This window comes from Hippichthys cyanospilos, chromosome 8 (assembly GCF_059441005.1).
Source record: "Hippichthys cyanospilos isolate Australia breed blue-spotted pipefish chromosome 8, RoL_Hcya_1.0, whole genome shotgun sequence".
Taxonomy (NCBI): Eukaryota; Metazoa; Chordata; class Actinopteri; order Syngnathiformes; family Syngnathidae; genus Hippichthys; species Hippichthys cyanospilos.
Genome location: NC_142376.1, coordinates 22,721,918 through 22,736,293, shown reverse-complemented (window position 1 = coordinate 22,736,293; position 14,376 = coordinate 22,721,918). Strand labels below are relative to the sequence as shown.

At 39.6% G+C, this 14,376-nt stretch overlaps 1 protein-coding gene across 4 annotated transcripts in view; it reads right to left on the bottom strand.

Annotated features, from left to right (window-relative positions):
- Window positions 1–14,376, bottom strand: part of zswim8 (zinc finger, SWIM-type containing 8) — a 174,251-nt gene that overhangs the window by 87,011 nt on the left and 72,864 nt on the right. For all 4 annotated transcript variants that reach the window (XR_015866487.1, XM_088422255.1, XM_088422253.1 and 1 more), the window contains exon 10: window positions 12,258–13,479. Coding sequence is in view for 3 of the 4 variants with exons in the window: in XM_088422255.1 (XP_088278381.1) it covers window positions 12,258–13,479 (1,222 nt within the window). In the remaining variant the exon portion in view is untranslated. The remainder of the gene's footprint in view (window positions 1–12,257; window positions 13,480–14,376) is intronic.

Here is a 14,376-nt window from a genome sequence, read left to right as displayed (position 1 = left end):
GAGGGATACTTCTTTGCACCTTCAGTCTACATCGACTTTAGCAAATATGTTTTTTAGTTCCTTATCTGTTGTAGCAAGGGGGCATTTAGTAATAAGTTACACATGAGGACATGCATGATACAGCAACACTTTCCAGAAAAAACACAGACAGTTTCTGTCTGGATAAAATGTGCTGTGAAGCTGTCGCCATTGTGTGACACGTGTAATATTATGTCTGAATACCAGTCCATACTGTAGACTTGAAAATTATTGAATATTACTTTTAAGTATTATTCACAAATCATTGATTTTAAGGTAATGCAAAAATTCAGTAATATGGTCAGTTATGTTTACAGTATGAGATCGGTCAATTGCATTGGCACACCACCTCCTGGTTAATGTTGTTTGTATGTTTAGATGTAGTCGCAGATAGTAAGAAAAACAACGTATATTAATGTCATAAAACAAGAAATCAGACTTGGACTTTATGAAATAGGTAGTAGGGCCCGAGCAGCGACCGCTGCGAGGTCCCTATTGTTCCTCTCCGGATTATTATTAGGGCCCGAGCAGCTACCGCTGCGAGAGCCCTCTTGTTTTTCTCCGGATTATTATTATTATTATTATTATTATGGCCCGAGCAGCTACCGCTGCGAGAGCCCTCTTGTTTTTCTCCGGATTATTATTATTATCATTAGGGCCCGAGCAGCTACCGCTGCGAGAGCCCTCTTGTTTTTCTCCGGATTATTATTATTAGAGCCCGAGCAGCTACCGTTGCCAGAGCCCTCTTGTTTTTCTCCGGATTATTAGGGCCCGAACAGCTACCGCTGAGAGAGCCCTCTTGTTTTTCTCCGGATTATTATTATTATTATTATTATTATTATTAGGGCCCGAGCAGCTACCGCTGCGAGAGCCCTCTTGTTTTTCTCCGGATTATTATTATTATTATTAGGGCCCGAGCAGCTACCGCTGCGAGAGCCCTCTTGTTTTTCTCCGGATTATTATTATTATTATTATTATTATTAGGGCCCGATCAGCTACCGCTGCGAGAGCCCTCTTGTTTTTCTCCGGATTATTATTATTATTATTATTATTATTATTTACTGTGCAGCGCTTTTCCATTTTTGAGGGCCTAAACATGCACGAAAAGTCACCAAAAATTTGCACATTTGTCGGGCCTGGTGAAAAATTTTATATTTCTGTGTTTCCCAAAACAATGCAAAAAAAAAAAAAAATCGCTCTGCAGCGCCACCTAAGGTCGAAAAAGTGCACCTGGTCCCGGCCCGTTTGACCTAGAGCTACGAAAATTTTTAGGCATAAAAAATCAGCGTGAGCCATGTGCTCAGATGTACAGAAAAAGAGTTATGAATTTTTGAATGTGCATTTTTGGCCCATTTTTGCACGTTTGCAGGTCCCAAACTGCTCCTTGTTTCTCCTAAACGCTTTACTCCATCGCCTTCAAATTTACTGTGGTCTATAATTAGACATAGGGGCACAACTGGGCAAAATTTGGTGCAGATCTGCTAACATATATGATAGGGGCGTGGCTTCAAATTATGTGTTCAATTTTTCCTTCGCCAAGAGGGACATAAACCTTAATAACTTTGATGCACTAGCTTAAAAAAATCTAAAACTTCATAGACAAATGGAAACTTATGTCTTTAACACCTTTGCAAAAAGTTTTTTTTTAATACCTACTAGCGCCGCCTAGTGGTTGATTAAAATGTCATTTTTTACACTTTCATGTATTGTGCTCAGTCTGTTTGAGTAAAACAAATGAAAATTGGTCAGAATATCATTAAGACATGGAATATTAAGGTTTTAAAATTTTACGACTTTTCGATAATGGGCGTAGTCTGCACGCCACCTCAAAGTCAGATGACTCGCCAAAACGAAAAAAGTGGCTGCAATTGGCCCCAAAATGGCCTTATGAGTGGAAAATAGCCTCTCACTCCCGGCCCGTTTGACCTAGAGCTCCAAAAATTTGTAGCCTTATGTAGGACCTCGAGCCCTACAAAAAAGTCAGCGCGAGCCATATGCTCAGATGTACAGAAAGAGAGTTATGAATTTTTGAATGTGCACTTTTGGCCCGTTTTTGCTCATTTGCAGGTCCCGAACTGCTCCTTTTTTCTCCCAAACGCTTGACCTGATCGACTTCAAATTTGCTGTGATGTTTTATCTGACTGTGAGGCAAAATTGTTCAAATTTTTGTGATGATCCGCCATCAAATATGTTGGGAGCGGGGCTTTATATTATGCCTTTGATGATGATTACTTTGCCACATGTGAAACAAACTTTTATAACTCAGCTTTACAAGCTTAGAAAAATCTGAAACTTCACAGACACATGGAGACTCAAGCCCTTAACACAAGTGTTTAAAAAAATCTTCAATTGCTTATAAGGCCATCTAGTGGCAAACAAAAATGTCAGTCTGATGTCTCGCCAAATCGAACAAAGTTGCTGTGTTTGGTCCCAGATGGTCTTATCTTGTCTAAACTTCATATATTTGATGGGTTTCCAATGCGGAATACACCTATCAACGTATTTTTTGTTATAGTGCGAGCGCCACCTAGTGGCAGCCAAAAATATAGCATTTTTTAAACGTTTTTATGTGTTTAGCTGAGCCCTTTGAAGTAATATCGCTGAAATTAAGTCTGAAAAGCCTCTAGACAGCCCTGCTGACCTCCACCAAATTTTACGACGTTTCGATAATGGGCATGGCCTCTACGACCATTTTCATTCCGAAGCTTTATCTGTCCAGTAAAAATTGCTGTAATTTGACCCAGATGATCTGATCTTCTCACAATTTCACACATTATATGAAAATATTCTCCTGAACATATCGACAAAAATATATTCCAGTTTAAAGCTAGCGCCACCTAGTGGCTGCAAAAAATGTCATTAGTCGAAAGATTACAGTCAATCCTGTTTGGTTTGACCTACAGCTATGAAACTTTGTAGGCAAATGAAGGATTGTAAGACCTACAAAAAAGTCTATAGAAGTGATGTGCTAGGATGTACAGAAAAATTGTTATGATTTTTTTTAATGTGCAGTTTTGTCCCATTCTTACACATTAGCTGGTCTCAAACTAGTGTCTTTTTCTCTTAAACGATTCACCCCATTACCTTCAACTTTGGCATGAATCATTATCCAACTGAGGGGCACACATAGTCCAAATATTGTGAAGATCTCTTGACATAAAAGATGGGGGCGGAGCTTCAAATTATGTTTAATATTTCCTTCGCCAAGAGTGACAAAAATCTTAATAACTCAGCTTTGACAGCTTCAAACCATCTGAAACTTTCCTGGGCCTTTAAAAGTCATGCAATAATACAGCTATATGATAAACTTTCAAATCATTTACAGCGCCACCCAGTGGCGGACAAAAATCTCATTTTTTATACTTTTATGTACTGTGAAATGCCTGTTTGACTAAATGAACTTAAAAATGGTCAGAAAAGCTATGACACATTGGAACATTAAGGTTCGCAACTTTTATGACTTTTCAATAAAGGGCGTGGCCTCTATGCCAACTCAAAATCCGATGTCTCGCGAAAACGGTAAAAGTTGCTGTAATTGGACCTAGACGATATGATATTTTTAAAACTTCGTATATGGGATGGGAGTCCAATGTGAAACACACCTACGAGCCTATTTTTTATCATAGTACGAGCGCCACCTAGTGGCAGCAAAAAACTACAGCAATTCCTTAACGTTTTTATGTACTCTGCTGAGCCCCTTGAAGTGATATCCCCTAAATGTTTTCTGAAAAGCCAGTGGCCATGCCTTATGCCCTCCACAAATCAGTACGATGTTTCCACAGTGGGTGTGGCCTACATGGCGTTGAAAGTCACAATATTGGAACAATAAAAGCTGAAGTAACTCCATCCACATTGTCCCGCCTTGTCTAAATTTTACATATTTGGTAAGAGTCTTGCACTGGAGTCATCTACAACTACTTTTTCATTATTCATAGTCCTTGTTCATACCCCGACCTGTTCATACCCCAACGTACAGGTCTGCGAGGGCCCTTTATAGCTGCTTGCAGCTCTAGTTATTATGATTATTATTTACTGTGCAGCGCTTTTCCATTTTTGAGGGCCTAAACATGCACGAAAAGTCACCAAAATTTGCACATTTGTCGGGCCCGGTGAAAAATTTGATATTTTAGTGTTTCCTAAAACAAAGCAAAAAAAATTGCTCTGCAGCGTCACCTAAGGTCGAAAAAGTGCAGCTGGTCCCGGCCCGTTTGACCTAGAGCTATGAAAATTTTGGGGCATATGTAGGACCTAGCGACCTACAAAAAAGTCAGCGCGAGCCATGTGCTCAGATGTACAGAAAAAGAGTTATGAATTTTTGAATGTGCATTTTTGGCCCATTTTTGCACGTTTGCAGGTCCCAAACTGCTCCTTGTTTCTCCTAAACGCTTTACTCAATCCCCTTCAAATTTGCTGTGGTCTATAATTAGACATAGAGGCAATCCTGGGCAAAATTTGGTGCAGATCCGCTGACATATATGATAGGGGCGTGGCTTCAAATTATGTGTTCAATTTTTCCTTCGCCAAGAGGGACAAAAACCTTAATAACTTTGATGTACTAGCTTAAAAAAAATCTAAAACTTCATAGACACATGGAAACTTGTGTCTTTAACACTTTTGAAAAATTTTTTTTTAAAAACCTACTAGCGCCGCCTAGTGGTTGATTAAAATGTCATTTTTTACACTTTCATGTATTGTGCTCAGTCTGAGTAAAACAAGTGAAAATTGGTCAAAATATCATTAAGACATGGAATATTAAGGTTTTAAAATTTTACAATTTTTTGATAATGGGCGTAGTCTGCACGCCACCTCAAAGTCAGATGACTCGCCAAAACGAAAAAAGTGGCTGTAATTGGCCCCAAAATGGCCTTATGAGTGGAAAATAGCCTCTCCCTCCCGGCCCGTTTGACCTAGAGCTCCAAAAATTTGTAGCCTTATGTAGGACCTCGAGCCCTACAAAAAAGTCAGCGCGAGCCATATGCTCAGATGTACAGAAAGAGAGTTATGAATTTTTGAATGTGCACTTTTGGCCCGTTTTTGCTCATTTGCAGGTCCCGAACTGCTCCTTTTTTCTCCCAAACGCTTGACCCGATCGACTTCAAATTTGCTGTGATGTTTTATCTGACTGTGAGGCACAACTGTTCAAATTTTTGTGACGATCCGCCAACAAATATGTTGGGGGCGGGGCTTTATATTATGCCTTTGATGATTACTTTGCCACATGTGAAACAAACCTTTATAACTCAGCTTTACAAGCTTAGAAAAATCTGAAACTTCACAGACACATGGAGACTCAAGCCCTTAACACAAGTGTTTAAAAAAATCTTCAATTGCTTGTGAGGCCATCTAGTGGCAAACAAAAATGTCAGTCTGATGTCTCGCCAAAACAAACAAAGTTGCTGTGTTTGGTCCCAGATGGTCTTATCTTGTCTAAACTTCATATATTTGATGGGTTTCCAATGCGGAATACACCTATCAACATATTTTTTGTTATAGTGTGAGCGCCACTTAGTGGCAGCCAAAAATATAGGAATTTTTAAACGTTTTTATGTGTTTAGCTGAGCCCTTTGAAGTTATATCGCTGAAATTAAGTCTGAAAAGCCTCTAGACAGCCTTGCTGACCTCCACCAAATTTTACGAAGTTTCGATAATGGGCGTGGCCTCTACAACCATTTTCATTCCGAAGCTTTATCTGTCCAGTACAAGTTGTTGTAATTTTACCCAGATGATCTGATCTTCTCACAATTTCACACATTGGATGAAAATATTCTCCTGAACATATCGACAAAAATATATTCCAGTTTAAAGCTAGCGCCACCTAGTGGCTGCAAAAAATGTCATTAGTCGAAAAATTACAGTCAATCCTGTTTGGTTTGACCTACAGCTATGAAACTTTGTAGGCAAATGAAAGACTGCAAGACCTACAAAAAGGCAATAGAAGTGATGTGCTAGGATGTACAGAAAAATTGTTATGCATTTTTTTAATGTGCAATTTTGCCCCATTCTTAGACATTAGCTGGTCTAAAACTAGTGCCTTTTTCTCTTAAACGGTTCACCCCATTAACTTCTACATTGGCATGGACTATAAGGAGATATTGCAGCACAAATATGCCAAAAATTGTGAAGATCCCATGACTTGTAAGATGTGGGCGGAGCTTCAAATTATTTTGAATATTTCCTTCGCCAAGAGTGACACAAACCTTAATAACTCAGCTGTTTCGGCTTCAAATTATGTGAAACTTTGCACAGATTTTCAAAGTCATGCCCTAATACAGCTATATGATAAACTTCCAAATCATTTACAGTGCCACCTAGTGGAGGACAAAAATCTCATTTTTTACACTTTCATGTGCTGTGCAATGCCTGTTTGACTGAATGAACTCAAAAGTGGTCAGAAAAGCTATGACAGAGTGGAAAATGAAGGTTCTCAACTTCTATGACTTTTCCTAGAGGGCGTGGCCTCTATGCCAACTCAAAAGTCCGATGTCTCGCCAAAACGGTAAAAGTTGCAGTAATTGACCCTAGATAATCTGATATTTGCAAAACTTCGTATAAGGGATGGGTGTCCAATGTGGAACACAGCTACAAGCCTATTATTTATCATAGAACGAGCGCCATCTAGTGACAGCAAAAAATATAGCAATTCCTTAACATTTTTATGTACTCTGCTGAGCTCCTTGAAGTGATATCCCTTAAAAAATGTCTAAAAAGCCATTGGCCACGCCTAATGCCTTCGACCAAATGGTACGATGTTTTGATAATGGACGTGGCCGATATGACAGCGCAAAGTCACACAACTGTAACAATAAAAGCTGCAGTAACTCAACCCACATTTTCCCACCTTCTCTAATTTTTACAAACTTAGTAAGAGTACTGCACTAAAGTGATCTACAACTAATTTTTCATCGTTCATAGTCCTTGTTCATACACCGAACTGCTCATACCCTGAACTGCTCATACCCCAACGTGCACAGGTCTGCGAGGGCCCTTTATAGCTGCTTGCAGCTCTAGTTATTATTATTATTATTTAATGTGCAGCGCTTTTCCATTTTTGAGGGCCTAAACATGCACGAAAAGTCACCAAAATTTGCACATTTGTCGGGCCCGGTGAAAAATTTGTTATTTTTGTGTTTTTCAAAACAATGCAAAAAAAATGGCTCTGCAGCGCCACCTAAGGTCGAAAAAGTGCACCTGGTCCCGGTCCATTTGACCTAGAGCTATGAAAAATTTTAGGCATATGTAGGACCTAGAGACCTACAAAAAAGTCAGCGCGAGCCATGTGCTCAGATGTACAGAAAAAGAGTTATGAATTTTTGAATGTGCATTTTTGGCCCATTTTTGCACGTTTGGAGGTCCCAAACTGCTCCTTCTTTCTCCTAAACGCTTTGCTCAATCGCCTTCAAATTCGCTATGGTCTATAATTAGACATAGGGGCACAACTGGGCAAAATTTGGTGCAGATCCGCTGACATATATGATAGGGGCGTGGCTTCAAATTATGTGTTCAATTTTTCCTTCGCCAAGAGTGACATAAACCTTAATAACTTTAATATACTAGCTTAAAAAAATCTAAAACTTCATAGACACATGGAAACTCATGTCTTTAACACCTTTGAAAAAAGTTTTTTAAATACCTACTAGCGCCGCCTAGTGGTTGATTAAAATGTCATTTTTTACACTTTCATGTATTGTGCTCAGTCTGTTTGAGTAAAACAAGTGAAAATTGGTCAGAATATCATTAAGACATGGAATATTAAGGTTTTAAAATTTTACGACATTTCGATAATGGGCGTAGTCTGCACGCCACCTCAAAGTCAGATGACTCGCCAAAACGAAAAAAGTGGCTGTAATTGGCCCCAAAATGGCCTTATGAGTGGAAAATAGCCTCTTACTCCCGGCCCATTTGACCTAGAGCTACAAAAATTTGTAGCCTTATGTAGGACCTCGAGCCCTACAAAAAAGTCAGCGTGAGCCATATGCTCAGATGTACAGAAAGAGAGTTATGAATTTTTGAATGTGCACCTTTGGCCCGTTTTTGCTCATTTGCAGGTCCCGAACTGCTCCTTTTTTCTCCCAAACGCTTGACCCGATCGACTTCAAATTTGCTGTGATGTTTTATCTGACTGTGAGGCACAATTGTTCAAATTTTCGTGACGATCCGCAATCAAATATGTTGGGGGCGGGGCTTTATATTATGCCTTTGATGATTACTTTGCCACATGTTAAACAAACCTTTATAACTCAGCTTTACAAGCTTGGAAAAATCTGGAACTTCACAGACACATGAAGACTCAAGCCCTTAACGCATGTGTTTAAAAATATCTTCAATTGCTTATAAGGCCACCTAGTGGCAAACAAAAATGTCAGTCTGATGTCTCGCCAAAACGAACAAAGTTGCTGTATTTGGACCCAGATGGTCTTATCTTTTCTAAACTTCATATATTTGATGGGTTTTCAATGCGGAATACACCTATCAACGTATTATTTGTCATAGTGCGAGTGCCACTTTAAAGTAATATTGCTGAAATTAAGTCTGACAAGCCTCTAGACAGCCCTGCTGACCTCCATCAAATTTTACGAAATTTCGATAATGGGCGTGGCCTGTACGTCTATTTTCATTCCGAAGTTTTATCGGACAAGTATAAGCTGCTGTAATTTGACCCAGATGATCTGATCTTTCACAATTTCACACATTGGATGAAAATCTTTTCCTGAAGACCATCGACAAACATATATTCCAGTTTAAAGCTAGCGCCACCTACTGGCTGCAAAAAATGTCATTAGTCGAAAGATTGCAGTCAACCCTGTTTGGTTTCACCTCCAGCTATGAAACTTTTTAGGCATATGTAGGATTGTAAGACTTACAAAAAAGTCAACAAAAGTGATGTGCTAGGATGTACAGAAAAATAGTTATGAATTTTTTTAATGTGCAATTTTGCCCCATTCTCAGACATTAGCTGGTCTAAAACTAGTGCCTTTTTCTCTCAAACGGTTCACCCGATTACCTTCTACGTTGGCATGGACTATAAGCAGATATAGCGGCACAAATCTGCCAAAAATGGTGAAGATCCCATGACTTGTAAGATGTGGGCGGAGCTTCAAATTATTTTGAATATTTCCTTCCAAATCATTTACAGCGCCCCCTGGTGGCGGACAAAATCTCATTTTTTTACACTTTCATGTACTGTGCAATGTCTGTTGGGACTAAATGAACTCAAAAATGGTCAGAAAAGCTATGACACAGTGGAACATGAAGGTTCTCAACTTTAATGACTTTTCAATGAAAGGCGTGGCCTGTATGCCAACTCAAAGTCCGATTTCTCGCCAAAACCGTAAAAGTTGCTGTATATGGACTTAGATGATCTGATATTTGCGAAACTTCGTATGTGGGATGGGTGTCCAATGTGAAACCCACCTACAAGCCTACTTTTTAATCATAGTTTGAGCGCGACCTAGTGGCAGCAAAAATTTAGCAATTTCTTCACGTTTTTATGTACTCTGCTGAGCCCCTTGAAGTGATATCCCTTAAATGTTGTCTGAAAAGCCATTGGTCACGCCTTATGCCCTCCACCAAATAGTACGATTTTTCGATAATGGGCGTGGCCTATACGACAGTGTAAAATCACACAACTGTAACAATAAAAGCTGCAGTAACTCAATCCACATTATCCCACCTTCTCTAAACTTTACAAACTTGATAAGTGTCCTGCACTAAAGTCATCTACAACTACTTTTTCATCGTTCATAGTCCTTGTTCATACCCTGACCTGTTCATACCCCAACGTGCACAGGTCTGCGAGGGCCCTTTATAGCTGCTTGCAGCTCTAGTTTTATTAGCTCCTGCTTCGTTTCTTTTGTCATCATCCTCTTACTTCTTGCTTTACCGCCACTTGCAATTTTCAGAAGCCATGTCTAACAGATAAAGTCTGCAAAGTCTTCACAACACACCGACCAGCTGTGCCATCAAGCTAGATCAGGGGTGGGCAACTCCAGCCCTCGAGGGCCGGTGTCCTGCATGTTTTCCAGTTTTCTCTCCCTAACACACCTTATTTAAACCATTAGCTCATCAACAAGTTCTGCTGGAGCTTGAGAATAATCCTAATCATTTGAATCAGGTGTGTTTGAGAGAGAAAACAGGAAAACATGCAGGACACCGGCCCCCGAGGCCTGGAATTGCCCACCCCTGAGCTAGATGAAGGCGTTCGGCCAATAGCAGATCGCCATTTCTGTGATTGACGTGACGTCAGCCAATAGCATATCCGCATCTCCGTGAATGAGACCGTGACTGTGTCCTTAATCGACCAATAACATATCGGCATCTCCGTGACTGAGACCTTGACTGTAACCTTAATCGACCAATAGCATATCGGCATCTCCGTGACTGAGACCGTGACTGAGACCTGACTGTGACCGTATAAGACCAATAGCATATCAGTGTTTCCGTGACATGCAAGAATAGTTATTTTTGTTGATGCAGCAAAGTGAAAAATAGTGCATACACGCATGTTGGATTGTTCGTAAGATGAAAGGTTTATGCGTAAGAGGGGGATGAAAAATAAGATGAAAAATTCGTAAAACAGGGAGTTCGTAAATCGGGGGCCCACTGTATGTATATGTGTAAGTATATATATTGTCGTGCTGTGACCTTCCACGTGTGATGGCGCGTGGGTGGACAGAGTCACACGACAAAAGTTCCTCTTTACTTGTCTCCAATACGCACACAAGTTACAATCACGAGTGAATGTTTCTTTAAGATATACTCTACGTTGTTCTTGGCCTCTAGCTCGGGCACAGACAGCGCTTAGCAGTATCCGTGCAGTGAGCCGTGAGTACCAAACAACAACCATAGAACAACAACTCGTCTCGCGATGACAACCGCGAACTGGACACGAATGTTGCATTCAAGGACTAAACTTGGCACGGAACGCCAAAACAAGAATTGATACACAACTATAGGTCGCCAACAACTTAACTGCCTTACAATATATATATATATATATATATATATATATATATATATATATATATATATATATATATATATATATATATATATATATATATATTTTTTTTTTTTTTTTAATTGTGTTTGATTTTACTCTATTTTTGCTTTTTTATGGTTGTTTTTTTGTGGTTACCAGCATAATTTTGAGGTAGTTTATGAAGGTTTCCCTTAATTCGTATTTGAGATGGGGATCGGAATTTTTTTTTTCGCACCTTATTTTTTATGTTTTTTTATTTTTGTGGATCAATGTATGATCCATACGGGGGATTGTAATGGAAAATTAGTATTTAGTTTATATTATTATAATGTTTTGTTGTTCATTGACCACCTGTCTTTGGTTTTAACAAAGGCCCTTTGACCTAACATACATGGGAACTTTCTTTGCAGCTAGACATTCTTGAAAGATTAGTCCAACACTGACATATTGTACTCCATGGTTTTGCCTCCATTTATGCTTTAATTACTTTCACTCTGAGGTGGGTTTTTTATCTTGTCGGCACTCCTGTGTGACTATAAGTCCAACACTGACATATTGTACTCCATGGTTTTGCCTCCATTTATGTTTTAATTACTTCCACTCTGAGGTGGGTTTTTTTTATCTTGTAGGCACTCCTGTGTGACTATAAGAATTTTCATTTTTTCTAATCCCTGTGCACTCCTTTGGAGACCACTTAGCTGTTCTGTAAACTTGTATATTTGAAGGTTCAAATAAAAGAAACCTGAAAGGACAATTTGTTTTTCCAGACTATTTTACTATTCTCACCGAAAATCCTGAAAAATTCCACAACACTAACAGTAGTGGTGATTCTCTCAATACCAATTTGACTTTCTATCACTCTATAAAAACTGATATTAAGAATGATTAGGGCTAAATTCCATAAATCTCATGGGCTTCAAGGCAATATACATGTCCTAAAATGTGTACATGATTATATTTAATCTTAAGAAAACATTGTGATCATGGTGGATAGAAAAGGATTGCAGGGTTATAGTTGGACAGTTAAGTGAGCAAACCTTTGAATAACCAAAGAAATTGTTGCACAAAATCAATGTTCACGTGATTATTTGGGAGTCTTATCCTAAAAGGATGTATCAGAATACTTCAGAAATAGACAACTTAACTCATCTGACAGATTCGATAGAGTATGAATTGCCTAGTGTCACACAGAATTAAAAAGGTAGTTTCTAATTTGAGGAGAAATGGAGTGTAATCCATAGAATAATATAGCTTAGCTCACCTCAGTGCGCCCCTCCTGCTCCAGTGGTTTGATCCCTGCAAAGATGTTGGGCTCATCTTGTTGGTCATCAACGAGCTGTCGATTTGCTCCTTTTTCTGAAGTAGGGCTCAGGTAGTAAACCTGGTAGTCATCTTCACTCACAACCAGTTCGTTTAATGCATGTGCTTCTTGTTGCGCAAGTTCACACAAAGAATCTGCTGCTGTTCCATTGAATCTTTCCTCCTCGAGGCCTTGGAGAGGCTTGGTAGAAAATGAATTATTGCATGAAATGACTAATGGCTGGTCATTGTTAACAGAGTTCGCATATTTGTTCTCTTCTGAGCCTCCCTCCAGTTCCTGCTGATTCTCAAACCTATTGGAATCATCAATCACAGCCATGTCTTTCTCTTCCAATGTCATGGTGGAGGACGTTGTCATCACAGCAGGATAGGCATCTGAGGCTCGGCTAATATGTCGATAGTCCTGTGTGCTGTTCCTAGTGCTGCTGGATGTGTAAATGCATGACTCTTGAAAAAATGGCCCGTGAGAGAGAAACAACTCTGGTGCTGGGGGAATATATTCAAATGTATTGTTTGCCTCAGCCCCCAAACCCAAACTATGCCCATCATCAAGGCTGAGTTCAGCAAGGTCCAGCTCAAGAGAGCTATCTTCACTGCTGTTTCTCCGTTTAAAATTGACATTTTTACATCCTCCAAAAATCCCCTCCTTTCCAAAGCCCTTTATCAGTTTCAACTTATTCCCAGAGTTACTCAGTGATCCTTTGTAAAAGCACTTCCCTCCTGTATCTTCAAGCGACAATGAGAGGCCCCCTTCCAATCGAACCAACATAGTTCGCCCTCCATTCATCGAAAAAGCCTTCTTTTTGGTTAACATCATCTCCTTTGGTCTCACTACGACCTCTTCTTGAGACACCCGACAGCTTCCCTTTGCCTTACAACCTGCTGCACCTGGTTGAGGAGGTTCTCTGATGCATCCTGCAGTAGATCTTTCTCTTTGTTGCTGCATTCCCTGAGACCAGCAGGGGGTTGATGTCTTCTTTTCAGCAATAGAATATGTTATACCTTCCAGGGGACAGGCTGTTTGCCAGTTGAAATAGCAAGATTCCACAGCAGGTTTAAATCCCTGGAAAAACTTGTCCAGGGACTTGCGATGTTGTCCGTGCTTCACTATCTCAATAACTTGAAGGTGCCAGTGCTTCAGGTGACTTGCCATTTCCAGACGCCTAGGACAGATGGTACCATATGTATTTTAAACACTTCATTAGGGCCAGAGCCACTGCGAGGTCCCTATTGTTTTTCTCCAGATTATTATTATTAGGGCCTGAGCAGCAATCACTGCGAGGTCCCTCTTGTTTTTGCAAAAAAAATCCCAAATTTTACATTTACAATAAACCGCATGCCTCTAGCATGTCTGATATATTTTTGCATTACATATTGCGCGACCTAGTGGCAGACAAAAATGTCATTTTTTTTACAATTTTTAGTTCTCTGTTGATCTTGTTGATCCAAGATACCTTAAAAATTGATCAGGAATGCCTCGAGACAGAGCTCACACCTTACACCTAAGATTTCAGATTTTCCGATAATGGGCTTGGCCTATATGGCAGCGCAAAGTCAGACAATTCACCGTAAAAACAAAATCTGCTCGAAATAAACCCACATAATCGCACCTTCTCTAAGTTTCACAAACATGATAGATCCCTGAAGTGATCCAGGAACTCATTTTTCATCGTAATGCTAGCACCACCTTGTGCCAGACAATAATATAACATAATTTTTGCACTTTTCTCTGTTTTGTTGAGCCTATTGAACAAATGCTAATGAAAATTTGATATTTTCTAAAACATTAAGTTCTAATGTTCACTTTGCTCAACGTGTACGCATATATGCATATGACCAAACATGTTCATAGCTCAACGTGTTCATACCCCAACCCGTTCATACCCCAATGTGCAAAGGTCTGCAAGGGCCTTTTATAGCTGCTTGCAGCTTTTGTTCGGGCCCAAGCAGTGTAATTGGACCCAGATGGTCTTATCTACTCAGAATTTCAAGTATTTGATGGTAGTCTGATGTGAAACACACCTACAAACATATTTTTTATTGTAGTGCTAGCGCCACCT